Source organism: Monodon monoceros, unplaced genomic scaffold (assembly GCF_005190385.1).
Source record: "Monodon monoceros isolate NGI ecotype Baffin Bay Population unplaced genomic scaffold, NGI_Narwhal_1 Super_Scaffold_3, whole genome shotgun sequence".
Taxonomy (NCBI): Eukaryota; Metazoa; Chordata; class Mammalia; order Artiodactyla; family Monodontidae; genus Monodon; species Monodon monoceros.
The window spans coordinates 34,729,646-34,757,094 of record NW_021703780.1 but is presented as its reverse complement, the minus strand read 5'-3'; the positions used below and the strand labels follow the sequence as shown (position 1 = coordinate 34,757,094).

General features: G+C 49.0%; 1 protein-coding gene across 7 annotated transcripts in view; it reads left to right on the top strand.

Moving 5' to 3' along the window:
* DAAM2 (dishevelled associated activator of morphogenesis 2) overlaps positions 1-27,449 on the top strand; it is a 111,217-nt gene that overhangs the window by 66,330 nt on the left and 17,438 nt on the right. For all 7 annotated transcript variants that reach the window (XM_029242920.1, XM_029242916.1, XM_029242917.1 and 4 more), the window contains 12 exons: positions 5,223-5,312; positions 8,853-8,927; positions 9,365-9,459; positions 12,017-12,350; positions 13,552-13,662; positions 14,852-14,955; positions 16,385-16,451; positions 17,719-17,836; positions 19,837-19,966; positions 23,272-23,330; positions 23,475-23,659; positions 24,197-24,496. In XM_029242920.1, the coding sequence (XP_029098753.1) occupies positions 5,223-5,312; positions 8,853-8,927; positions 9,365-9,459; positions 12,017-12,350; positions 13,552-13,662; positions 14,852-14,955; positions 16,385-16,451; positions 17,719-17,836; positions 19,837-19,966; positions 23,272-23,330; positions 23,475-23,659; positions 24,197-24,496 (1,668 nt within the window). The remainder of the gene's footprint in view (positions 1-5,222; positions 5,313-8,852; positions 8,928-9,364; positions 9,460-12,016; positions 12,351-13,551; positions 13,663-14,851; positions 14,956-16,384; positions 16,452-17,718; positions 17,837-19,836; positions 19,967-23,271; positions 23,331-23,474; positions 23,660-24,196; positions 24,497-27,449) is intronic.

Genomic DNA, 27,449 nt, shown 5'->3' with positions numbered 1-27,449 from the left:
AAGCTCTCTCGTTTATACTGGTAGCAGCTCTTCCTGACCCTTTGTGATATCCATTCAGACCACAGCAGCACCCTGTGTGTGACATGTCATACTCTGACCGCAAGGAGACAGAACAGGAAAGAAGCATGATTCCTCCCTTGGGAGGTCTGATGGTGAGACAAAGCCTGCACACCAAAGAAAGTCCCGGATTGGGGAGCAGGACCCCTGCCCAGGACTCGGGCCTGAACCCTGGCAGAGGGCAGTAAGCACAGGGTCATCTACCATTAATTCCTGGTCAGTCATTCTCATGGCTGGCCTGTAGAGAAACAAGGCAGTGTGATTGGGGACGGGGTTTCATACTTGGATTCGGTCACGGATGTATCTGATTAAGGCGATTCAGCTCTTCAAATCACAGGACCACTATAAGATGGGACCATGCACGTGATGAGAAACAGTGATCCGCCTTCCTCATCATATCAGCTTCAGGAAAACTCACGGTCCTGATTCATGCCTTTCCTCAGGGTGGGGCCGGAGGTGGGAGAGAACAAAGCCTTTACTGGCGTAGAATAGCCTTCGGAGCCTGATCCGTGTTAGTCCTGCAAGATCTGTTTTTTATGCAGAATACTGCTGACGCCAAATATGTGGGTTTTCCCACACCAAGCAGTTCTCCAATTTTATACAGACATCAACTGGGCGTCCTACGATTTAACTCAATTCTGACATTTACTACCCAGAGTTAGCGCAGACCCCTCAGGTTAAGGGCTCAGATCCACGAGACAGCCCCCAACTTCAGACGCCCACCACAGGTGGTGGGTCCCAGCTCCCCGACACTTCTGTCCAATGTGGCTGCAAATCGGGGGTTCCCACCATCCCCTCCTCGGGTTTGATAATTTGCTGGAACCGCTCGCTCACAGAAGTCAGGGAAACACTTTATTTACTATTACCAGTTTATTATAAAGGATATTCTAAAGAATACATGTGAACAGCCGGATGAAGGTGTACGTAGGGTTAGACCCAGAAGGGTAAGGCTCTTGTCCTGAGCGCAGGAGTCTGCCCGTGTGGAGTTTGGGCTTCCCCACCCTCGCAACCCGTGGATGCATCCACCCAGCCAGAAGCTCTCTGAGCCTTGCCATTTAGGGCCATTTATGGCAGTTTCGACATGATAGATTTTTTTAACTTGATCTTTAGCCCTTATCTCCCCAGAGTTTGGGAAGTGAGGGTGAATGTTCTAGGCTTCTAATCAAGGCCTGATCCTTCTGGCGACCAACCTCCACCTCGAAGCTATCTAGGGTCCACCAAGAGTCACTTCCCTAGGAGAAAAGAGGCCCCTATCACCCAGGAAATTCCAAGGGATTTAGGAGCTCTGTGTCAGGAACAAAAGATATTCCTATCACTTCTATCATTCATGAAATTCCAAGGGATTTAAGAGCTCTAGGATAGGAGCTGGGAATGAAGATGAAAAATATATTTCTTGCATTAATCCCGGGCAGGGACATCTTCTTGAGCAGAGTATGTGAGATTTGAAAGAAGGACATGTCAAGGGGTGTTCCTTCCTTTGGCCCTTTTAGTCACCAAGTATTTATTGAGCATTTTAAGTGGCAGGGTTTTTTTTTTTTTTTTTTACAAGGTGCTTTGGCAAAAAAGGATGAGTCAGACCCGTCTTGTCTGCAGGAAGACTAGCGTGAGGTATTGATCAAACAAATGAAGAATAGTTCTTGAGAGACTGCTGTGTGCTGGGCCTCGTGGGGCTGCCAGGGATTTAGTGACGAACCAACAGGAGTAGTTCCTGCCCCCAAGAACCTGAAGCCGAACGGGAAGGCCGATCTTGAACAGTAGTGATAATGTGGTGGGTGTTTTGAAAGGAAATGTTTGGGGAGCTGTGGGAGTGTCTAGCAGGGAGCCTTCTTCTAGACCGGCAGTCATGGTGGCTCCTCTGAAGCAGTGACACTTCCACGGAGATCTGAAAGCGCAGCGATGGTTAGATAAGTGGATGGAGGTGCAGAAGAGGGCCACGGAGTCCCCCGCAGAAGCAGCCGCAGATGTGAGAGTCTCAATTCAAGAAAGAGCTGTGGGTCCTTTTGGGGGGAGCACCATCACGATGAGAATAACCAAGGATTTTGGATTCGATCCGAAGGGTGATAGAAAGCCACCGAAGAGGTTAAGCAGGGTTTTGAGGTGATCCAGCCTACTTTCCTAAAAAAAAGTAGGGTCCCTCCATCCAGGGTACCCAGGGTGGGAGAAGGGACACATCCACTCACAGGAGAATCTCTTTACTCAGTAATGGCACCTTACCTTTATAAGTTGTAACGGTTGTCTAATGTTTAATTTAAATATGTATGTCACAGAGCTAATAAATGAGATGACCAAGACTTTATAATTAAAACAAAACCCTTGAGTATTCTAGAAGTTACTGTTTTTTCCCCGGGAAAATGGAGAACTACTTTTTCTATGTGTATATTTTTATGTAATTAGCACTCTGTTCCTGGTTCAGGGAAAACATGCCCTAAAGCGATAATGTTAGATATTAAAGATTAAAATCCAGTGCAAAAAATAAAAAGGTCTGTGTAGACCATTGGGAGGCTCTTGGTGCACTCCGAGCTGGGGAGGATGGTGGCTTGGACTAAAGTGTTAGCAGTGAGGATGGGGAGAAGTGGACAGATTCAAGAGCTACTGAGAAGGAAGTATAGGATTTGTTGGGATTGGTGAGTGAGCAGGAACTGGGGAACACCAAGTTTCTTACGTGAGGTTGTGGGTGGATGGTGGGACCCGGTACAGGATAGGATGTGCCAGTGGAGACCCAGACTTAGGGTCTGGGTCTGATGAACAAAGTTTGCGTATGTTCTCTGTGCCTCAGTTTCCTCACCTGTAAAATGGGCTGTTGCAAGTTTAATGAGTAAACCTTAAGCACTGAGAACAGTGCCTGGTACATCCTGACACTGCATGAGTGTGGGAGGTACCTGAGGGTCACCAAAGTTGATCAGTATAGGAGGCACCTGGGTGCCAGGATCGGGAGCTCAGGACACTGGTGAGCTGGAGGTACAGGTTTGAGAGAGTTTAGGATCGTCACTGAGTCCTTGGGAATGGCTGCGAAGGCTTCACCCCAGGGAAGCATAGAGGGAGGGGAGGAGAGGACCCAGGATGGTGCCCTTTGGGACTTCAGCGTTGGATGGTAGGAGAGAGGAGGAGAAGTCAGGGGTCCCAAGAGGAACATAGAGTGAAGCAGGAGGGACTGCCCAAGAGTGTGGTTGTCCAGGAAACCAGGGAAGAGAGAATCAGTAAGGAGTGGATGGTCCGCAGAGTCATGGGCTACCTGGGCTGAGCGAAATCGCCAAGAAAGGTCCTTCGATTTAGTGAAAGAGACCACTGGTGAGAAAAGACCAGTGTGTACACAGCCAGAATACAAGGTTGAACATAACTGCTCTGGAGTTCAGGAAGGGAGAGGTGTTCTTACCTGGGAGGGGCTGTGGAAGGCTTGTGGGAGGATGCTGACTTTGAGCTCGGGAATTAGACCAGGGTCCACAGGATGGGTGGGTCAGGAGGGCAGGCCGGGTGGAACTAACTGCATAAGCAAAAGTAGAAGGGATGGAGTTTGTGCTGGGCAGTGTCAGGTGCACAGAACTCTATCTTTTTCTTTTATTTCTGATTCTGACCATGGAAAGGAAATGCTTCAGAAACCTTGAGCCAGGGTCTGGGGACATTCCTGGGATATGAAGAGAGTGGTTCTAGGGAAGAACCTTCCTTTAGCATTAGATCTGCTGGAGTCTTTAGTTTGAAAGGCAGGTGACCCGAAGGGCATAGTTTCAAGTTCTCTTTGAATGTGCCGTTGAGGATGGCAGCCACTGGTCACATGGGGCTGCTGACACTTGAAACGTGGCTGGTCTGAACCAGCATGAACTGTAATGGGAAATCCACACCAGATTTTGATGACTTAGTTTGAAAAAAAGAATGTAAAAGACCTCATTGATCTTTTTTTTTTTTTCATTGATTATATTTTGAAATGACCATATTTTAGATATTTTGGGTTAAGTACAGTGTATTATTAAAATTAAGTTCAACTATTCCTTCTTAATTTTTTAAAGTGACCAGAACAATTTTTTAAATACATGTGTCTCCCATTATATTCCTATTGGACAGTTCTGATCTATGTGAAGGAAAGTCTAAAATGTTCTCGTTGAATAAAAGTAAAGGACAAAGAGTGTAGATATTGATATTTAAGACCCTTGTACCTTCTTAGATATTACTTTCACTATCACTTTAGAAAATGTAAAGATTAATAATACTATGCTTTTTTTTGTCTTAATGTAAGTTTTGCTTTTATTTTTTTTAAAAAAACCTTACAAGAATTGAGCTGAAAAGCACATTATGTTCCCATGGCCCACTGACTATTTTTTTTTTTGATGAGCCCCTGCATAACTCATGAATCACAGGAGAAGAATTTTCAATAAGAGAACTTTTTTAGGGGCCATTCAGCACAGCCAAACCTATAAAATCATCCCAAACTACCGAAAGAGTTACCCTAAATTTGATGATGTCAGAAACTACCCAGTCCTGCTCCTGGGGAGGCGTGGGCCAGCTGCTGGAGCCCAGCCTGCGTGTGTACAGCCTTGTCTTGGTGGTGGTGCAGCCGGAGGGCTATCCCTGGCAGGCACACCTCCATGGGAAGCAGACCTCCCGTGGCATGGCGTGCCCTTGTTGCCAGGAGAGATGCTCAGCTCATCATCTTTACCAGGTCTCTTCAGTTGTGCTGGGACCCATGCTGAGGTTGGGGGAACCAGAGAATTTCTGGGGGAGACACTCAAAGGGCACAGAGACTTGAAGGGTGAGGGCAAAAACTGGATCAGTAGACTGATTTCTTTCTTTGTCAAGCCTTGATTTATGGTGTTGACAAGCTTAAGAAGGACAAAGAAGGAAGACAGGAAGCTCCAGGCTAGAGGACTAGAGGCTAGCAAAGCAATACGGGAGATGGGCAGGGAACAGGGGACCTGGATAGGAGGAGCCAGGGACGGGGACAGGAAGTGAAAGATCCTTGGATAGAAGCTCAAGGGCTTGATGCAAGGAGATGGGAGGATGGGGCTGAACTTCTAGAAAAAGAATTGCCCTATCATATCTTTGATGCTCTTTGGAGGAGGACAGCAGGCTGAGGGCTTTGAGGGAATTCGAGGGAACTGTAATTTCCTGTAGGACCGAATATTCGAAGGTCAACCATGTCTGGGTTTCAGATGTATTTCTTGTTGTCTTTGCAGGATGAATTGGATCTCACCGACAAAAACCGGGAGGCTGTGTTTGCACTGCCACCTGAGAAGAAATGGCAAATCTACTGCAGCAAGAAGAAGGTGCCCTCTCTGATTCCCTTCTGCTGTCCCTCAGGGTCCACAGCACGGCAGCCCTTGCCTCCATGCTTTGCTCATTCATTTAACCAGTATTTACTGTACACCTGTCCTGTTCTAGGTGTTGGAAGAGTGACAGTGAATAAATCAGGACAAAAATAATCCCTGCTGTCATGGAGCTTACACTCAGGGACATAGGATTCTGGTTTTCAAAAATCCTGTAAGCAGGTGCCCACTGGGTTCCAGGAGTTGGTGCTGGGTAAGGGAGCTGTACGATAACAGGTCTAGGGAATTCCCTGGTGGTCCAGTGGTTAGGACTCCGTGCTTTCACTGCTGTGGGCCCGGGTTCGATCCCTGGTCAGGGAACTAAGATCCCACAAGCTGCGCGGCCAAAAAAAAAAAGTCTAGTTTCCTTTCTTGTGCCTGTGCGTATGCGGAGAGGGTGTGCGCCCTGGGCCATACCTGGGGGCAGCTCTGTTGGAAGAACTCCATTTGGGGGGAAGTGAGTGGTCTCTTCTGGATCTTTAGCCCCACCCCCACCCCCCACCCCGTCCCAGGCTGTGTCCCTGTCCCAGGGCAGCATGCACACCAGGGACACACACTGGTCTCCACTCTCCCCACCCTTTCCTCCCTTTCCTCCTCTCCTTCATTAAAAGATGTCAGTCCCCTGCACTTCCCTGGTGGCGCAGTGGTTGAGAATCCGCCTGCCGATGCAGGGGATGCAGGTTCGTGCCCCGGTCCGGGAAGATCCCACATGCTGCGGAGCGGCTGAGCCCGTGAGCCATGGCCACTGAGCCTGCGCGTCCGGAGCCTGTGCTCCGCAACGGGAGAGGCCACAGCGGTGAGAGGCCTGCGTACCGCAAAAAAAAAAAAAAAAAGATGTCAGTCCTCTGAATATGGTCCTCCCTAGAAGGATGTGCCGGGCCGCAGTCAGGTCTTAATTGGGTTTTATCTCCTCCCCTCTGCTTTCCCAGTGGCTGTGCTTTCTTCTCTCTTCCTCCATCTCTATGTCTCTTTCCTTCATCTCTTTCTCTCTACGTCTCTCTTGCCACCTTTCTATTTGAGCCTGTTTCTTTCACTCTATTTTTCTTTTCCTGGCCCACCTTCCTCCCCACCCCTCCACCCTCTCGTTTCTCAGGCTTGCAGCTCAAGAGTGTATAGGTGTTTGGGAGCTAGGACCTGGTTCTTCCCACACCTGAGGCTCAGAAGTCTCCCTTCTGGGAGAAGACGGGCAGGTCTGGGATGGTTTGGGGCTGTTTCTCCTTCGTGCTCCTTAGAGCCCATTCCTGGCTCTTTTATAACTCTTCTCGCTCAAGATATTTGTTCCGGGCTCCATACTGGGCCAGACCGAGCTCATAAAATTGGTCACTATTCTAGAGTTGGAAGGAACCGAGGAGCAACCCAATCTAGTCTTTCATTCTACACAGGAGGCCAGGAAGGCCTAGAGAGGCCTTCACGCAAAGTCACCAGCCAGTCGTGGCAAGTGCTGCAATGATGCTGGAATGCAGGCCTGCCAGAGCCTTGAGAACCTGCATGCACTGCAAGCCACTGTCTAGTAAACTCAGTGTGCATGTATTAAGCACCTGTAGAATACTGTGCTCTGTGTTTAGGAATCTCATTGTGAGGAAAGCAGGTCTTTCAAAAGCTCAAGTCGTGGAAGGGAGGGAGGGAGGAAGGAGAAAATTAATTTCAGGAGTAGCTCATCCTATCTCGTGCTTCTCCACTTTCCAAACTGATTTACTCTGGAGGTCCCTGACGTTGATCCCTTATGCAGCTAAAATAAAAAACGCACTAAAATGTAAGGACGTCTCTCACCACCTTCCAAACCACGTTGTGTGTCATCTCCCCACACACTTTCACACCCCCCTCTCTTTCCACATGGTACTTCCTCTTGTCTCTAACACCCTCCCCCTTTCTTAGCTTCAGTAATCTTGAGTAACTCAGCCCAGTCCTCTCAGACCCCCTACCCCAGCCCCCGCATGAGCCTTGTGTGTTAGATGCCCCCCACCCTGGGTTTCCATGGCCCACAAATGGACGTAGAGTACCGGTCACCCTGCTTCTGGCACAAGACAGACTACTACGTGGATGACTTTTTGTTCAGTACTTTCAGGGTTCAGTGCAGTGATTGGCATGTAGTAGGTGCTCATTAAAGGCATGTGAAATGGCTAAATGGGGAGCCAGTAAAGGCAGGAAAGTATGTGTTTCATGATACGTTCGTTTATGTTCTGTGATCTCCTCTCTAAGGCGGAAGCTAGAATTTGGGGACTTTGGTCATATATATCCACGTGAAGTCACAAAGACCCGATCAAGCCAGGTTTCTCACTGATCTAAAATTTGGATTTTTTTTTTTTTTTTTTTTGCGGTATGTGGGCCTCTCACTGTTGTGGCCTCTCCCATTGCGGAGCACAGGCTCTGGACACGCAGGCTCAGCGGCCATGGCTCACGAGCCCAGCCGCTCCGCGGCATGTGGGATCTTCCCGGACCGGGTCACGAACCCGTGTCCCCTGCATCGGCAGGCGGACTCTCAACCACTGCGCCACCAGGGAAGCCCTAAAATTTGGATTTTAAGAAACAAAATCATGAAGCCAGAGTGGATGAGGCTGAGGGATGCAGGGCAAAGTCCAGGCTGGCTGGCAGGCAGGTGGTTCAACAGGAAGGTTCTGGAGGAGGTAAATGTTCATGCTAATTTGAAAGCAGGAAATTGGCAGAAAGCAGATGAGGGGGTACCTCCAGATGAAACAGGGACAGGAAGGAGGAGGGTGTGTGTAATGCCCAGAAGCAGACCCACTGGCCAGAGGAGAGGACTGGATTTTCAGTCAGCATCAATTCTTGTCCAGCTCCCCTCATTCCTGCCCACACTTGGGGAGGACTTGAAGCTTTCTCTTGGGGCCCGAGGGCCATGTCTCATCTGGGCTCTACCTCCTAGCTGCACAGACCCTTCCTCCTTCCAAACCCAGGGCCTTGGGAGTGTCTTTTTCCCTCCTTTTTTAAAGTTACAGTTTACTGAGTACCTACTATGTGCTAGGCGCTGCACCAAATGCTCTATGTCAATCAGTGCTTCCCAAACTGAGAGAAAGACCAAGTTTTTAAATATCCAAACTGTCACCGACAAATACTTTTGTAAAATACAATGAGAATGATATTATCAGAAAACAATAAAATTTGAAAAAGGAGATGTACAAAATATAAGCACACATTTTCATTAGATTCAACAGACTTAAAATTGTATTTTATTAAATAGAGTCAGAACAGATATAACAGGGGAAAAAAAAGAATTTATTTTTAATTGTGTATATTGTTTGAAAGTGTATACACCTGTGTGGTTTCTGCCTCTGTCACTGGCTGGTCCTGAGATTCGATGTCCACGATCTGCCTTTTGCCAAGGAGGAAATGGAAGCCTGGGGAGATTTTATAACTTCCTCGAAGTCACCTCGTCTAGGCTGGGCTAGGAGATGAATCTGAATGCTGACCTGGGACGAAGCTCAGGGTCTCAGACTGTGGGCCTGTCTTGCCGGGGGGTCCATCCAGTCCTTCATCTTGTTCCAGGAACAGGAGGATCCCAACAAGCTGGCGACCAGCTGGCCTGACTATTACATCGACCGCATCAACTCCATGGCCGCGGTGAGCCTCGCCCCTGTCCTGCCCCGGCCCTGCCTGGAAAGGCTCTGGGGAGAGTGGTCATGATCCTCCCCTGCACCCCACAGCCCACCCTCTCTGGGGATCAGCAGCTTTTCAGTTATTCTCAAGATTTTATCCTGATCCCTCTCTCCCCTGTGTGACTTTAGATCCCCCCAAACCATTGAAACATTTGTTATGTATATATCACACAGCCTTGGGAAATAGTCTGGGCTGATCATTCTCCCCATTTTACAGATGAGGAAAGTGAAGCCTGGGAATGGCTCTTCTCAGACTCTGTCACTCTGTCTTAGTAAACCGTTCCCTGAGGCCTCACCATTCCTGAGGCGAGGGCGGCCCCCGGGTCACACTCGGGCTGGGTGTGGCAGGGAGCTGGGAGACAGGCAGTCCAGCGTGACCTCTGCCCCCTTCTCCGACCTCAGATGCAGAGTCTGTACGCGTTTGATGAGGAGGAGACGGAGATGAGGAACCAAGTTGTGGAAGACCTGAAGACGGCCCTCCGGACACAGCCCATGAGGTGATGTCCCCTTCCCTCACTTCCTTCCACGTCCCCTCACCCAGCGGTCCCCTCAGCTTCCCGAAGCTTCACGCAGAGCTCTGCTCCCATCCCAGTCCCCTTGGCCAACTCCACTCTCCAGCATCCCCTAGAGCTCACTTTACCTCCTTTCACATCCCGGCTCCTACACCCCCTCTGTGAGAAGCTGGGATGCTGCCAGAGGATGGGCATGTTGGGGAGGGGAGATGAACATGGGAAGATGAGATCAACCTCAGATCCTGAAGAGAAACTGAAGGCAGGTGCTTGTTTTATTGGGAAGACAGAACAGGATGGGGGGGTGGGGGTTGGGCATACGGACAGGTACACAAGAAAGAGCTGTGCACATGAGGGGCCCCGCGCCAGAGGGGTGAGTGTGGGTGAGAAGTACTCCAGCCACTAGGGGGCGATGTGGTGTCTCTGGATGAGATTTCTCCATCTAGAGTGGGAGCAGGCAAGGAAGGAGGGGATGGGTGTCTCAAAGGCTGAAAAGAGCCTCTCCCCACGTCCCAGTACACATTGTGAAAGGGCCCAAGAGAGCCACAGGCTCCTCTTGTGTCTGGCAACTCATTCTGGCTTGTGCGAGCCAACTCTCAACATGTTCAGCAGTTTTGCAAGCTGGTTGTTAAACATAGCTATGATGAAAATGTAAATTACATCAACTCATGATTAAATAAATGCTACCAAAAACAAAGGCAATTAAGTGCTTGAAACTTATCACTCCTTAATTACCTGATGATTTGACTACATTTTACTGTTATGTATGCTCTTTACTGTTACCTGTGCTCAGTGAGTTTACACCCAGTGTGTGTGCCTGGTGGGAATATGTAAACGGTGCATCTCTTCCCAGCTCCATGTTCAATGACACACATTGATACTTTGAAATCAGATATGCTGGCGGTATTTATACCATGGAAATTGGCAAACACCACTATCAGGCCTTTTCTTTCTCTAGAGCGCCAGTTGTTACCAGCACAATGATCTTCGTGTGTGTGCGCGTGCGTGCACGCACGCGTGCACATGTGTGGTCTAGGTTGACCCAGGAGCCTGGAAATAGCCTCAAGGAGAACGGGAGCCCCCTAATCCCTGCTTGTTGCTCAGGCGGGGTGGGGTGGGGGCCTGGTATGGGCAGGGGATGCAGGAAGGATGAGGACGTCAGGAAGTAGAAGGGCTGAGGGGAGGTTGCCGGGTTCATCTCCCACTTCTATTTATTTTTTTTTCCCCATAATAAAATTCTGATTACAAAAGTCACACACAGTCATGGTGGAAATTTTGTGGAATACATAAAAGTATAAAATAGAAAATAAATAATACCTATTTTTAACAATTTAAGAGTACATTCTATTTTTCTAGGCGTATTTCTTTAATCATGTAGAAATACAAACGCACTGGGGATCAAATGTACTAATTATATGTAGTGCTTTCCTCACCTTCATTTATGACATTTCCTCAGATCATTAATTATTCTACTGAATCAAGGGTTTGAAGCCTCTGTGTGTGTGTGTGTGTATGTATGTATGTGTATGTATGTGTGTGTGTGTGTGTGTGTGTGTGTGCCATGGATGACTTTGCCACCCACGTGAAACCTTTTGAGTGCTTATCAGAGTGATGTTGTTAAACAGTAAAATAGATAGAAATAGATAAAGTTAAAAATGAACCAATTAAATTGAAATACAGTTACCAAATTTTAAACATTTGTGAGATAGCAATAAATGTACTTCTTTATGCCTTAAATAATAAGAACCGGCAACCACCATAATTCTGAAGCCCTGATGAGTGGAAATGGTATTTTGAGACGCCTGTAGCAACTGTAATTAGAGATGAAAACAGCTGTGATTTCTTTGTGCGACAAAGTCACAGATCTGCTGATGTCACTATAGTTTATCGCCTCTGTTCATCCCTGAAGGAAATGCTAAATTTCAGGTAGAGGTTTTACCAAAACTAAAAGTGTAATTTTCTTTTCCCATCCAAGTTCATGGACCCCTGAATGTTAGCCATAGACCCCTTAGGGGAACACAGATTCCAGGTTAAGAACCCCTGAACTAAAGGGTTTTTAATGGTTTTTTTTGCTAACCTTCAAGATAACTCAGATGTTTTCTTAGGGATCCCTTGAAGAGTGCCTTCCCCAGCCTTGATCCCTTGTTGCAGTGACTCTGATGGCTCCCATGTCTGCAAGTCCTCCTTGTTTTCTGACTATAATTCTCTTAATTCCCATCGTCGTTGGTGATGAGTCTTCAGGTTTAACAGCCATGATAATTATCCTAATAATTATCATGATCATCTCTTTCACATATACACCTTCATAGCTGTGTAACCCACAGTCAACGACGTGCAAATGCATGGTATTTAAAATGCAAATAAGATCTGAGTCTTGTGAGGTGATAGGATTTTAGCGCTTTAGGTAAATTTTACAAGTGAACCAAGTGGCTGCTGTTGGTGGGACACAGCGGTACCCAGGTAAGGGGTAGCTGTTTGCAAAATGCATACAGAATAATATGCAACTGCAGGATACCTGTTTTGCTGATGGCTCTGGTCTGGGCAGGTTTGTGACCCGCTTCATCGAGCTGGAGGGCTTGACCTGTTTGCTGAACTTCCTCCGGAGCATGGACCACGCCACCTGTGAAAGCCGCATCCACACCTCCCTCATCGGCTGCATCAAAGCTCTGATGAACAACTCCCAGGGGCGGGCACACGTGCTGGCACAGCCCGAGGCCATCAGCACCATCGCACAGAGCCTGCGCACGGAGAACAGCAAGACCAAGGTGGCCGTGCTGGAGATCCTGGGCGCCGTGTGCCTGGTGCCTGGCGGCCACAAGAAGGTGCTGCAGGCCATGCTACACTACCAGGTGTACGCAGCCGAGCGGACGCGCTTCCAGGTGCGGGGCTGGTGGAGGGCTTATATAAAAAGAGCTGAGGAGCCTTAAGAGAGGGGCGGTTTGGCTGGGAAAATGGACTCCTCACTAGACCGTGGGTTCCTTGAGACTGGAATATTGGTCTGCTTCATTTTTGTGGCTCAGTGTCTCTGAACCCAGCACCTGGCTCATAAAGGGGCTCAGTCAAGGAATATTGAATCGAATGCCATTGCTGGAATGGAGATTTTAGGCCCGATGCCTGGGCCAGTGCCTACTATAGGGACACTGGGACAAGTCCTGGGAACTCAGGCCATGCTATGCTCTTTTCTTCTCCCTGACCTGCTCCAGGTAAAGAGATAGACAATAAGTATAGTGTCTTGGTACTAAGTCTTAATAGATGTGAACTGTTATCACAAACATTATGGTTTATCCACCACTATAGACTATATGCTTATTCTGTCATCAAACATTTGAAAGCACCTACTCTGTTCAGAAAATGACCCCTGGCCTTTTGCAGAAGATGCAAAGGAGGTAAAAGGTAATACCCATGCTATCAAGGAGCTGGGCAGGGAATACAGTTACTCTCGGTATCCTCGGGGGATCGGTCCCAGGACCCTCGTGGATACCAAAATCTGTGGATACTTAAATGTCTTATATAAAATAGTGTAGTATTTGCATGTAACCTATGCACATCCTTCTGTGTACTTTAAATCATCTCTGGATTACTTATAGGACCTAATATAATGTAAATGCTCTGTAAATAACTGTAAGTACCATATAAATGCTATGTAAACAGTTACTGGTGTTCAAAAAATTCAAATTTTGCTTTTTGGAACTTTCTGAAATTTAAAAAACATGTATATTTTCAACCTGGCATTGGTTGAATCTGCACAAATGGGATCCACAGATATGGAGGGCTGAGGAGCTGTAAACAGCTGTAAAGTGCTAAAGCATCTTTTCAGCATCACCCAGCAAAATAAAGCAAGTCCCCAAGGCTGGGTGGACAGGAGAATAAGGTAGGACTGGGGCTGAGATGTAGAGAGGCAAAGGATGCTTCCTGGAAAAGGTGAGCTTTAGGGAAGGTCCAAGATGAGATTGGATAGATTGGGTAGAGAGAACAGATGGGGCATTCTGGGCGATTGGAAGGGCAGGAGCAAAGGCACAGAGGCTGGACTCATAGGATCCTGAGCCCTCCTCTCTTTTTCCATCCTGCCTTTCCATCCAGACACTGCTGAATGAGCTGGACCGAAGTCTGGGCCGGTACCGAGATGAAGTGAATCTGAAAACAGCCATCATGTCCTTTATCAACGCTGTCCTCAATGCTGGCGCTGGAGAGGTGAGGCATCTTCTCTGTGCCCTTGCTGGGCCCTGACTTTCCGGACCTGGGGAAGAGGGCGTGAGCGCTGCCTGGGGACGTGGCAGAGGGTCAGTGTGGCTGACACTACCATCACTGTCCTCAGATTACCTGTATCACCTCTTGCCTCCTTCACTTGGGGCCAAGAAAGAACAGCTTGTCATAGACCTCCCTGTCATGAGCGGTTCCTGGGGAGCTTCCTGCCTGGGTCGCGTCATGCATTATGTGTGTCATGGACAAACCCCAAGCTTGTCTGGCTGATGACTGTTTAGGATGGTGGGGGATCATTTATGGGAGGAGGGCAAGTGTTGGCCCTTCTTTCTAGAACTTTCTAAAGACCTGCTTCTGGACTGATTTCTGGGGTGGCTGATCATGCTCTTCTAGCACCTTCTGTTAGGAGGTGTGACTTCTGATTTTCCTTCTTTTGGGGTCAGAATGGGATTCCCAGACCTTAAAAATAGCAACAGTCGAAGAAGAACTTGAAGAGCAGGTGAACCCCCCAAATGCTAAGGCAATCAGGTGCCCCAGTCAAGGTCAGCTTGTTGAAGGTCAAAAGGGGCAATTTAATGATCTCTGCTTTTCCCTCTTTTCTGCCAGCATACTTTTTTTTGCGTCCCGTCCTGATGACCTGAGTTAGGTGGGGTGGATTGGGGGAATTACCTGTCCCTAAGATGCTGATGTCACGTGAGTCAGTACTAGCTATTTATGCTGACATCTGTTCTGGTTAGTTGCTAACCATACCTCACCATGCAGTTCTTATGAATATCATTCCTGTAGGTAAGTAATATCATGCCCGTTTAACTGATGAGAAAACTAAGACTTTTGCAAAAGTCACAAAACCAGTAAGTGACAGAGCAGGGATTGGAACCAAGAAATGTCTGGTTCCAGAGTGTGTGCTCTGTATCACTCTTCAACACTGCTCTTTGAGGCCAAAAACTTAGAGAAAACTGGTGAAGGACTTAAAGGAAGTGAGGCAGGAGAGCTAAAGGGAGTAAATAACAAGGTCAGAGCATGTCTCCTCCCACCCTTTCTTGCAACTCTGGGACTCGAAGCAGTTCTGATGAGTTTGCTGCAGGGTGGTGGGACTGGAGTGGCAGTGAGGGGGCCACTGGGGACTCCTGTGGAAATTGAGACCAGCCAGTGAGTCTGGTCCTCCCTTGGTGACCCCCAGGATAATCTGGAGTTCCGTCTACATCTACGGTACGAGTTCCTGATGCTGGGGATACAGCCTGTGATTGACAAACTCCGGCAGCACGAGAATGCCATCCTGGACAAGTAAGGCCCGAGTCACCCGTCCCCGTGCAAACCTACAGCGACAACGCCTCGGTGGGGGATGGTCAGGACTCCTGTAGAGGTTTCTGTTCCCCTGGAGACCGCCTGCCGCACCCAGCATCGATTCAGAAGCAGCTCTGGGGGGCGGGAGTTGGACAGCTCCCCCACCTTCTTGTCCCACATCACCTATGCCCCTGCCTGTCCTCTTTGCTGACCTCCTGTCTGATCTCTGATGATATAGGCAGGTGGACCCAGTAGTCCTCCTCTGTGGCAGTACTGCCCGCTGGGGGGAATTTGGAACCATGTAGGGGTGTTCTTTGGTTTTCAAACTGGCCGGTGGGAGGCACTACTGGCATTGGTTGTAGGGAGCCAGGAATGTTAAACGTCCCGCAGCGCCCGGCTGCTCAGCCAAGAAATGCTCCCCGCCAAGCTGCAAGCAAGCCATCAAGGCCTTTGCTGACCAAAGGGCACAGTGAAGCTCCTGTGCATCACTGGTGAGCCTCTCTGGTTCCACCCCACTCGCACAGGCTATGTTATTACGTTAGGTCTTAAGGGAGAGAGAATGGGTCCTTTTGTGGTGGCGTGGAGGAGTGGATGGGGTAGAAGATGAGAGATTGGCTTTGAGTGGGGACACAGGACAGTACTGTTTGCAGGACAGGAATAGAGATGCCAGACGTAGAGAACAGACGTGCAGGCACAGGGGAGGAAGGGGAGGGTGAGACAAATTGGGAGATTGGGATTGACATATATGCACTACCATGTGTACAATAGAGAGCTAGTGGGAACCTGCTGTATAGCACAGGGAGCTCAGCTCGGTGCTCTGCGGTGACCTAGATGGGTGGGATGGGGGGCGGGGAGGGAGGGAGGTCCAAGTGGGAGGGGGTATATATATATAGCTGATTCACTTTGTTGTACAGCAGAAACTAACACAACATTGTAAAGCAATTATACTCCAATAAAAAAGAAAAAAAAGAACACTGGGGAAGGTAGATGTAGGGCAGTGGTCCTTGACTGCCCGTGCCAGGAGACTTCTGGCAGCTCCTGGAGACATTTTGTGGTTGTCACAAAGTGGGGGATTCTGCTGGCATCTGGTGGCTAGTCGTCAGGGATGCTGGTACACATCTTGGAACTCACACACCCACCTCCCAAAGCCAGGGATGACCCAGCCCCAAATGTCAGTAGTTCCGAACTTGTGAAAGCCCGATGGAAGGTGATAGGACCCTCGGTTGGCCTCCCTGAGGGATGGGCATGGGATTCTGTAAAGGAGGAGAGTGTTGACATACAGGCAGCTGGCTTCTTTCTGGCTTTGCCTTGGCCTCACCTGAATGAAGCCTTCAGATTGAGTCAGTGGGGGGCTTGGAAGGGCTGTAACCCTCACCCGGGGCTGGCCTGGAGGTGATGTCTACTCCCTGTATCCCCCCATCCTGTCTAGGCATTTGGACTTCTTCGAGATGGTCCGGAACGAGGATGACCTGGAGCTAGCCAGGAGGTTTGACATGGTGAGGAGCCTGCAAGGATGGGGCGACTGCAGTGGGTCCCAGATGCTGTGCTGTGGTAGGTCCGGTGTTGGCTGGGTTCCCTGGTGGATGCCTCCACGGCCAGGTCCCGCTTCTGGAGCCCTGGCAGTATGGTGGCTCTGCCAGGCCTCACCAGCAGAGCCTAACCGGGGAGAGCATCTCCCACTGCAACCCCCAAAGGAAAGAGAGACAATTCTTACACATGGTTACTCTCAAATGCCTCCCCTGGGATGACTTTCTCCGTGTCTTCCAGTAATTTCCTGAGATACCTTTCCCCATCACTAACCTGATCATGCTTAGCAAACAACATTTCCATTTTAGCCTTGGTAACCCTGAAAATCCACACGTCTGCTGCTTAAATATTGTGTTATAAAATCCCTACCCACGTGGAGACCTCCTTTGGGGTGGTGCTTCAGTAGCCAAGCACCATCTCTTTATATTTTAAAAAAAAAGCCCTGAATTTAAAGAGAAGGAAACTGATGTTAGCAAAGGGCAAGCAGCTTGCTGTTGTCACTCAACGGCAGAGTCGGTCTGGAATTTGCACCCGTGAACCTATGCCATGTGCTCCTTGACTCATCCAGGCCCCTGCTTCCTTCCCTTAGTCTGAATCAGTAGTTCTCAACCAGGGGAGATTTTACTTCCCTTGGGGACACCTGCGATGTTTAGAGACATTCTTAGCTGTCGCAACAGGTGTGAGGAAGATGCCCTGACGTCTGGTAGATATAGGGCCAGGATGCTGCCGAACAGCCCGCAATGAACAGGACAGCCTCCCACAACAGAGAATCATCCAGTCCAAGATGCCGGTGGTGCCGAGGTTGGGAAACCCTGGTTTATATAATTAGCACAGCTCTCTCCTCCTTTTCTCTGCCCGTCTCTTTTTTTTTTTTTTTTTTTTTTTGCGGTACACGGGCCTCTCACTGTTGTGGCCTCTCCCGCTGCGGAGCACAGGCTCCGGACGCGCAGGCTCAGTGGCCATGGCTCACGGGCCCAGCCGCTCTGCGGCATGTGGGATCTTCCCGGACCGGGGCACGAACCCCTGTCCCCTGCATCGGCAGGCGGACTCTCAACCACTGCGCCACCAGGGAAGCCCATGCCCGTCTCTTTTTTAAGCCTGGACCAGAGGCAGGAAAGGAATGCTGCTGCCGGACGGGGCTCAGCGGATGAAAGCAGGGTCTTCTAACTCCCCATTCTCTCCCTCTGCTGCCTTCCCCTCCCCTCTCCCCATTCACTATGCCCTCCACACCCTCAGGTCCACATCGACACCAAGAGTGCTTCCCAGATGTTTGAGCTGATCCACAAGAAACTGAAGCACACAGAGGCCTACCCCTGCCTGCTGTCTGTCCTGCACCACTGCCTGCAGATGCCCTGTGAGTAGCTCCCTCAGCCAGCCTGAGCCCCTGGCCCCGGGGCAGCTGGAGACAAGGTGTCAGAAGCTCCCAGGGTTGGGAAGTCTCCCCATGTCTCCCCCTGCACCCCAGTTCCCAGGAGGCCAGGCCATAGGACTCAGGCCCGTGCTCTTCCCTTCCTCCTGGGGGTCAGGACTTGCACTGTCCCCCAGCAGAGGAGCGGGGGAGTCAGCCCTGAGCAATGCCATCATCCTGGTCCAACGAGCGGGAGCTTGATCCCTGAAGGATCCAACAGCTCTGACTGCCAGCTCGTGGCGGGGTCGTGATCATTCTCCTCAGGGCGTTCCAAAAAGGAGTTTTGTGCTTGCGGGGAGCAGCACAGCTGTGGGAAGAGTTTGCCTTGCCTTTTTTTTTTTTTTTTTTTTTTTTTAAGATTTTATCAACTCCTCTATCTAGCCCTTGCTGGCTCCCATCCTACCACCCTTGTTCCTGACTCACTTTACAAATACCAAATGTCAGTATCTATAGAAGCAGAGGCTAAGCTCTTACGATCCAGGCGTGCCCGGTGACTGAATAAATTATACATAATTACTAATAGCCACGCCAGCATGCAATTTGAAATGAGCTATAACTGCACCATTTGGTACTTAAGCTCTTCATAAAATAGAATATTTGGAAACTGGCATGGCCCAACATAATGGTCAGCCTGGACAGACTCTCTTTAGTGGTGATGATGTTGGTGTTGGTAATCGAGGTGGTGGTGACAACTACAATTTATTGTCGCCATCTCTGGGCTGGGTGTGATGGGAGGTCTATTAAGATAGTGTCTCTATACCTCAGAATGGCTTAAGGAGTGTATTATTATATCCAATTTACAGTGAGTGAACCTGAGGCTCAGTGAGTCTGTACATATGAAGGAATTTTGTTTCTTTGGGATCAGGGCTTTAGATGAAACACATTCTACTTCTGTGAACACAGGCTTTACCCTGTGTTCCTGGTTGAAAGGTAAATGGAAAACGATGGCCACTTTGCAATGCATGTGTCAGTGGAGTGATGGAAAGGAGGACAGACACAGTGACCTGGAAGCTGCCAGCTCTCCAGAACTCAGTCTAGAAAGTCTTCGTGGAAGACGTGGGAAATCCAACTTCTGCTCACATGACTTCCTGTGTTTAGTGCTCTAAGGGCATTGTGAACGGGTCCCTCTGTTCTGCCTCAAAATGGGGCTATGCAGATGTGACCTTTCACTTTGTGGGCATTATGGTTTGCCTTTGAGGCCAGGATCATGCTGCTTGACCTCCCCTTGGTGGTCAGTAGAAACAAAGTACTTGGATCAAGAACCAAGGAAGAGGAGCTTGTGGCCATCACGTGAAAAGAAAGTCCACGTCCAGCCAGACTACGATTAGAAGGGGATGCCCGTGGGGCCCTGTGCAGGCGCAACACACGATGCCTTTGCCTTCACAGTTCAGGGTCACCTTCACCACGAAATCTGCCAGGATTCCACAGCCACTTCTTCAGCCCATTCTGACCCCCTCTCAGTGTGCGCCTGTAATGAGTCTCCATTCATCTTCCTCTGTAGGACAATAGCACTGATAATCCTAAAACCTTTTCTTTCAAAAAATTTTTCCCTGGAGACTTCATTATTCAGCATGTAATGTTTGGAGCAGATTTACTTTCTTAAATGTGCTTTTTGAAGATAATTGTAAAAAAGCAATTTGCATTCCCCAGGTATAGGATACTCAGGGTACCAACAGGGAAGAAGACGGCCAGAAAGCATTTCAGGGAATAGAGAAATATATCTAGACGGTTGACACATTCATAAAAGGTCAGTTGTAGATGAGCAGAAATGATAGGATTTATGAGTCTTCATTATCAGTAGTTGCATTGCCTCCCCAGTCAGACGGGGAGCTTGTCAAGGGAGGGGAGGGACTCACCTCCCCAGCCTGGCCCCAGGGAGTGACGCTAGGGCAGGGCCCCAGGGGGTTCCAGGGCTCAGTAAAGATACGATGCCTGTCATCCCTCAGACAAGAGGAACTTCCAGCAGTGGCAGCTCCTGGACCGCATCCTCCAGCAGATCGTCCTCCAGGATGAGAGGGGTATGGATCCTGACCTGGCTCCCTTGGAGAACTTCAACGTCAAGAACATCGTCAACATGTGAGCAGTGGCCATCCCTCACCTGTCTTCCTCTTCCTTCCCCATCCCTCTCCTACTTGGGGTCTCACCAGCGAAACCTCAGCTCCCTCTCTCCAGCCCAGACACCTCCAATGGGCCTTGAGCAAAATCAACAGAACTCCCCGAGATAATGGAAATGTTCCACACATGCACTGTCCAAATGTGGCTGCTGAGCCCTTGACGTGTGGCTAGTGTGACTGAGGGACTGAGTTTTACATTTCATTTAATTTTCATTAAATTCAAGTAGTCACGTGACATGGCTGGCGACCACCGTATTGGATAGCACAGGTTTAAAGGGGGTGTACGCAACTCGCCATGATCCACTGCATTCAGTGGATTGAGGGGGGAATTACACGTATCAACACGGAGGAAAAGTCAGCAAACTATGGCTACAGGCTAAGCCCCGCCCTCCAGCTTGTTTCGTATGGTCCACGAGCCAAGAATAGTTTTACATTTTAAAAGAGTTCAAACACAAAGAATATATGACAGAGACTGTACATAGTATATAAAACCGAAAATAGTTACTCTGGCTCTTTAGAGAAGGTCTGCCAACCACTGAAAATAGAGCATGACAACTTAATCATGAGGCTGTTGGAAAACGATGTCAGAGCCTAAGGTCTCTGGCTTATCGTCTTTGACTGACCCTGGGTGTAGAGAAACACCGGGAAATGAGTTTAAAGTCGTGTCAGCTAATAATCAGGCCTCATGTTAGCACGCTGATTTTTAATTTTAAACTTTTACTTTCAGTCTAAGCCTATGTCAGTTGCCCTTAAGGAGATGAATTGGCTGTCAAGGATTCATTGTGCTGCATCGCAAAGCCAAGGAGCAAATGGTGTCTGAACTATTCATGCTACTGTTTTCATTTGCACTAATAGCTGGGTGTTGCTGTGGTCAAAATCCTAACTGGCATCTCGGACAAGTACAACTAGGAAAGTAATCAAAGGGCAGCTTTATTTATTTTTTGAAGTTTTTAAAATTTAATTTTTGTTTTATATTGGAGTATAGTTGATTTACAGTGGTGTGTTAGTTTCAGGTGTACAGCAAAGTGATTCAGTTATACATACACATAGATCCATTCTTTTTCAGATTCGTATTACCCATATAGGTTATTACAGAATATTGAGTAGAGTTCCCTGTGCTATACAGTAGGTCCTTGCTGGTTATCTATTTTATTTATAGTAGTGTGTACATTAATCCCAAACTCCTAACTTATCTCGCCCCCCCACCTTTCCCTTTGGGTAACCATGAGTTCGTTTTTGAAGTCTTCGAGTCTGTTTCTGTTTTGTAAGTAAGTTCATTTGTATCCTTTTTTAAATTAGATTACACATATGAGTGATATCATATGGGATTTGTCTTTGTCTGACTTCCTTCACTTAGTATGATAATCTTTGTGTCCGTCCATGTTGCTGCAAACGGCATTATTTCATTGGTTTTTTTATGGCTGAGTAATATTCCATTGTATCTATGTACCACATCTTCTCTATCCATTCCTCTGTCGATGGACATTTAGGTTGCTTCCATGTCTTGGCTATTGTAAATAGTGAAGGCAGCTTTATTTTTATCTTCTACTAATTCTTTACATTACTTAGTGGGGAAGCTTTTCCTCTGCCAGGGGATGACAACTCCTCAGGTGCAATGAAGTTTTTGCTGCTTCTTGGACAATGGGAGTCCTAAGCTCACTTGCAGCTGCCAACATAGCCTCAACTCTGCAAGTAGAAGGGCTAGTCTCAGACGTGAATCAATATTCTAGATTGGATTTAGCCTTGAGTCTCTCTCCGTGGACTGGGGCTGGAAGCTGCAGTGGGAAGAGAGTGTGAGAGAGAGTGTGTGTATGTGTGTGTGTGTGTGTGTGTGAGAGAGAGAGAGAGAGAGTGAGTGAGTGTGATGGTTGGCTTCTTTTTCTGTGTTCTGTTTCTCTTCTAGCCCCTTCTACCCCACCCCCCTTTCCTCTAGCTAACCATTTTCTGACCCCCACCAGAGGCAGCATGGGGGCAGGAAGGAGAAAGGGAAAAGGCCCTACTTGATCAGGTAACTTAGTAAATAGGCTTCCTGCTCTCTGGGCTTGGCACATGGATAAAGATATGACATGTATTCCTGGGGTCTTCAGAAGTTCCTTGCTGGGTGCCTCTCGCTACAAAACCCTGGTCACTGGAGACACATGTTTTTCTTTTTTTTCCTCCAGGCCTGCTTGGCACCATCCCTTCCATCAGGTCCTGATTCACTGGCAATACAATACACGTAGACGTACACTGTTGAAGTGTCCAGATGGACTTTTTGGATGAGACTTAAAATAGCTTCAGCCGAATTCCTCCACGATGCTCTCTGGCTCATGAGAAACCCTCATGCAATCTCTCATACTAACAAATTCTTGGAGTGTCACGGGTCTCCGCCTACCCTCTGGACCCGCCTAGCCCCAGTCCACCGTGCCTCCCTCCCGGTGTCAGGGAACATGGGCCAGACCCTCTGGGTGGGCGCAAAGAAGTCACTTCACTAGATGGTGCTGAAGGAGGACGCCCCCCCGCCCCCCACCAGAGAGGATGACAATGGCTCTCTCCAAAGAAATCTATTCGCAAATTATTTCCCCGTCATACTTCACTCCCTCTTTATATCCTTGACCTGGTTGAGGAGGCCAAGAGTCATGGATCTAACTTCTCTGTGTTTTCAGATTTACAAAAGAAATGATTATTGAGATCTCACCTTGGAATTTCACCTCTCTTATACCTTGATGTCTGGGTAAAAGCTTCATTTTCACCGCTTGTAATGAGTTTGACAAGAATGAAGGGGCTTCCTATGATTTAGACACATCACCTCTTTACCCTCTACCCACTTACTCTGTGTTGCTGGGGTGGGCGATTTCTCTTGCTCTCACACATTGGTCATTGGAAGTCTGGACCATGGTAAGGCCAATATTTTGATCTCTCTCAGATGCGAGAACCTATTTTTACAAAGGGGTACAAATCATTGTACAACTAAGGGAAGCCTGGGATTTAGTCCTGGCTTTACCACGAGTTAGCGGTCATCTCCTTTTCTGGTCTTAGGATCTTCAACTCTATCCCAGAGGGGTTGGACTCTAAGGGTCCTTTCAGCTTTCTCAGACCATGGAGAGACAGGTAATGAGAACTTGTCAGGGATGGGACCTGGAGAGACATCTGGAGAGTCAAAATCCTAGCCTCCTTGATGTGGCTGGACAGATTGGAGATCAGGGTACCAATGTGGGGAACTGGAAGATGCCATGTCTTCTGGGAAGCTGTGAGCAAACAGTCAAGAGACCCTTCACTCCCCGCCAGGCTCATCAATGAGAACGAAGTGAAACAGTGGCGAGACCAAGCGGAGAAGTTCCGGAAAGGTGAGGGGGCTCTGCCCAAACCCGCTCCCTGCTCCCCACCCCTCCCCTGCCCAGCCGAGGACCCCATTTCCTCCTTTGGAGAGGGACACACACGCATTCACATCCTCTCTTCCCATTTCCCCTCCTGTCCTTCTTCCATCCCAGAACACGCGGAGCTGGTGAGCCGGCTGGAGAGGAAGGAGCGGGAATGCGAGACCAAGACGTTGGAGAGGGAAGAGATGATGCGGACACTGAACAAGATGAAGGACAAGCTGGCCCGAGAGTCCCAGGAGCTGCGCCAGGCTCGGGGACAAGTGGCAGAGCTGGTGGCCCAACTCAGTGAAATCTCAGTACGTGGCCCCTCCTCTGCTTTTACATAGTTGAGCCGAGACCTTCAGGCCAGTGGGGGGAAGAGCAGGCGTGGGGAGGAGGTGAGGACCCCAGCGTGGAGGAGACCTCAGACCAGGATAGAGGGGACCCTTGAGGCTGCAAGGTTGGCACCTGTGTGAGACAAAAACAGCGTTCCTTCCTCCGGGTGACACTGTCCCAGGAAGCACACCGTGGAAAGCAGAGTGCGGGTGGGGTTTGGGCTCCCCTCCCCCTCTCAGCTGGGTGCCCGTGTGCAGGCCTGTCTGTGTCAGTCGCGCTGTTGCATGTGATGACTATGACTGTCCACTACGTCTGTGTTTGCCTTGTGTGTGCATCTGTGTGTTGGATGTTCAGGATGCAGAGGGAGGAAACGGGGCTTAATTGTGTGTGGGAGGTGAGAGCAGGCTTCGGGGTCTAGTCTAGGTGGAGAATAAGAGTAAGGGAAGGCACAGTGATGGGGGACTCGAAAGGCATCCTTGTTGATGCTTTGTCTTTTTGATGTCTCTGTCTCCCCACAGACAGGACCTGTATCTTCCCCACCTCCCCCTGGGGGCCCACTTACCTTGTCTTCCTCGATGACAACCAGTGACCTGCCTCCACCCCCCCCCCCCCCACCGCTCCCCTGCTGTCCCCCCCCGCCCCCCCCCCCCCTCCCCCCCGGTGGGCCTCCCACTCCCCCCGGTGCCCCACCTTGCTTCAGTATGGGCCTGCCCCTCCCCCCAGACCCCTTCCCCAGCAGTGATGTCCCGCTCAGGAAGAAGTGTGTCCCCCAGCCTTCACACCCACTGAAGTCCTTCAACTGGGTCAAGCTGAATGAGGTGAGTAGCAAGGAAGAGGTCAGTGGATCCATTCTCCTACAGCCTGGGACAGTTAGCCCTATGGATTGATAGCCCGCTATTTGCAGATCTCCACCTTGGGTGCTTTCTTTGATGGGAGTGAGGGTAGGCACAGTGGATGTAGAAGATGGGGTTGCTGCTGCCAGAGCACAGGGAGGAGATGGCTTGGCATGCGGTGATGCTCACATTGGCAGAGCCACCTACAAATGGAATATGAGTGTGCTGAGGGTTACTGGAGTAATACAGGGCCAAGCAGGGGTGCTTTCTAGACGAGACAAGGGCTTGGCTAGAATGTTAAGGATTGGGTTGATTTGAGGAAAAGGGTGGAACGTACAGGTGAAGATCTTGGGCCCGGGTCTAGAGATGGACTGAAATGACGAGGCCATGACGGGGTAGCAGGGCGGGGCAATGAAGAGCTTGATATCAAGGTGTAGCCATTTTAACATCCTCCCAGGGGAAGGTGCAAACACTGGCTACTTTTCTAGACTGCTCAGCAGTGAGAGGCCTTCCTGAATATTATCCACTAAGAACCACCCATCCCAGGCCCACGTGTGGGAGTTGATTCCTCTATTGGATTCTCACGAGTGTAGAGTAGAGATGCCCTGGGTCACGTTGGACCCCTGGTAATTGAAGGCCAGTTCCAGCCTGGGCCAAGCACTGCTCTGGTTCTGTACTATAAGAGGACCAGTGGCTTCATCCTTGAGGTAAATAGATACAAGAGAAGTGGCCTCAGTTAGCCTGACTCACGTTCACCCTCCAAAAACAGTCTGGAGCTGGGACTGATGGATGCCCTCTGACCTTGTTGTATGGGGCCAGGGGACTAATTCTTGGGGAATTCATTACCATACCGCTCTGTGAGCTTAACTTAGCTCCAGTGGAGACTTAGAGTGGGAGGAGACACAGATTGCTAAGTAGATGGTCAGCTAGTTTGCTAGGTGCCGTGTCCTGGTGGTAGACCAGTTAGCCCGTCAGTCTGAGGCCTGCTTTGTGTAAAGCTTTCTGCTGGGGGCTGTGATGGATAATAATAAAAGGTGAGACGTAACGTTGCCCTGAAAGAGCTTTGCATCTGGCAATTAGGAAGTGTGTCCAAGGAAACACCCTGAGGTCCTGGGGATGGGTTGCAGGAGAGGTTCTAACCTCTAACCAAATCAGGTTTGGCTCTAACTAACAGCGTGATCTGCAGAAATCATTCGTTTCATACCTGTTTGCTTGTCTGCGAGATGACCTCTGATTCCTTCTACCTCTGGTTTTCTTATCTAAGTGGAAAGACGAAGCATGAATATAGCCCATTCATTGCCTCCTGGGCTTCTAATAACATCTCCAGTCTGAGTTATTCAAATTGTAGAGCCACCTGCTAGCAGCATTTTGAAGGGACATTGTTAAAGTTCGTAACAACTACATCACACAGCTCTGCCCTGTGGATACTTCTCCGTGGTCACAAGGCCAGCCAGAAAGGCCAGCTGCATACGGGCAGGCAAGCAGCTCTGCAGAACCAAAGGTCGTAGGCGGTGTGGAAACATTCATTGTTCATGATCAGAAATAATATTTTTTTAATTGTGGTTTAAAAAAAAAAGAATTTTGTTTTTGCTTCCTGTGCTCACAACTTATGATTTAAGGTTTTAAACATGTAATGAAGGGTTGCTTAGGTATTAGGCATCTCAGCAATTAAGGGAGGCAAACAAGGCACCTAATGTTTTTGTAAGATTTTCATCTTAAAGAGCTTTGTGCTTAGGATTTTCTCTGGGGTCCAGTAATAATAAAGCCTATATCAATTCCTCAGGGGCCCGGAGCAGGCCGGAGTCTCATTCCTGGACTGGCAAGTCCAGGTTTGATGGAGCACATGTTGAGGAGCCCTTGTGGGAGATGTAGCAGCAGGGGTGAGGGAGGCGCGGCTTCGAGTCATATTAGTGAACTTATCATCCCATTCCCAGTCTTTGAGTTGAATGACTAAATTCAGGTTATTTCGTCATTTGGGCTGTAGTTTCCCAATCTGCAAAATGGGGGTAATTACGATAACCAGAGCAAAGTGTTGTTGTGAGAATTGACTTAATACATACAAATTACTTGGAACAGTGACTGACACGTAGAAGACCTTTAAAATAAGAATATTAGATGAGTTATTATTAGTGGGACTACCATGTGCGCTTTAAGTGTGTTCTCTCACTTAATCCTCACTCCAGTTCAGTCAGGTAGATGTGATTGAGACTCAGTTTCCTTTCATGGGACATGGGAAGAGAAGAGAACCTCTCCGTTTGCCAACAGCTTCACTTAGGGGCTGTCTGACCCCAAACGCTCGAGGAGGGAAATGTAATGAAATGTGTTTTCGAGAAAGAGTTCCCTGGCTTGTAAAGGATGTCTCTAGAGGGGCAGAAGCCCCAGGAATCTAGACTGGGAGTGGTGAGGTCTCGGCCAGAGGAGTATAAAAATTGAAGAATGATTGTATGAGGTGGGCGCACCTTTAGGATGTAGAGCATGTTAGGAATGGATGTACATCTCTCTGGCCTCAGACCTCAGCTGCACCTTCAAGAAGGGTCGCAGGTCCTTCTGGTGACCATGGCGAAGGGAGAGTGTTTGGGAGACAGTGAGGGGGATCCTGGGTTGTCTGTTGTCTCAGGGGAAACTCTTCCGGATGTTGAACATCCAGCTCTGTCATTCCAGCCCTTTTCCTTCTCATCCTGGCCTCACTGAGAATAAGACAGTGGGAAGCTTTACCTCTACGGGCCTTCCCTCTCCACCCACCTCCACCCTGGGTCTAGATTTAGATGGAGAACGAGTTAGAAGTTCCCCCTCCCCGCCTGCCCCGATCCGATTCCCCTTCCCATCTTCTTTCTGTCCAGGAGTCTGGTTCCTCATCCCAGCCCCCTTCCCCTGACCCACACATGCTCCTGTAGAAACACACACACACACACACACACACACACACACACACACACAC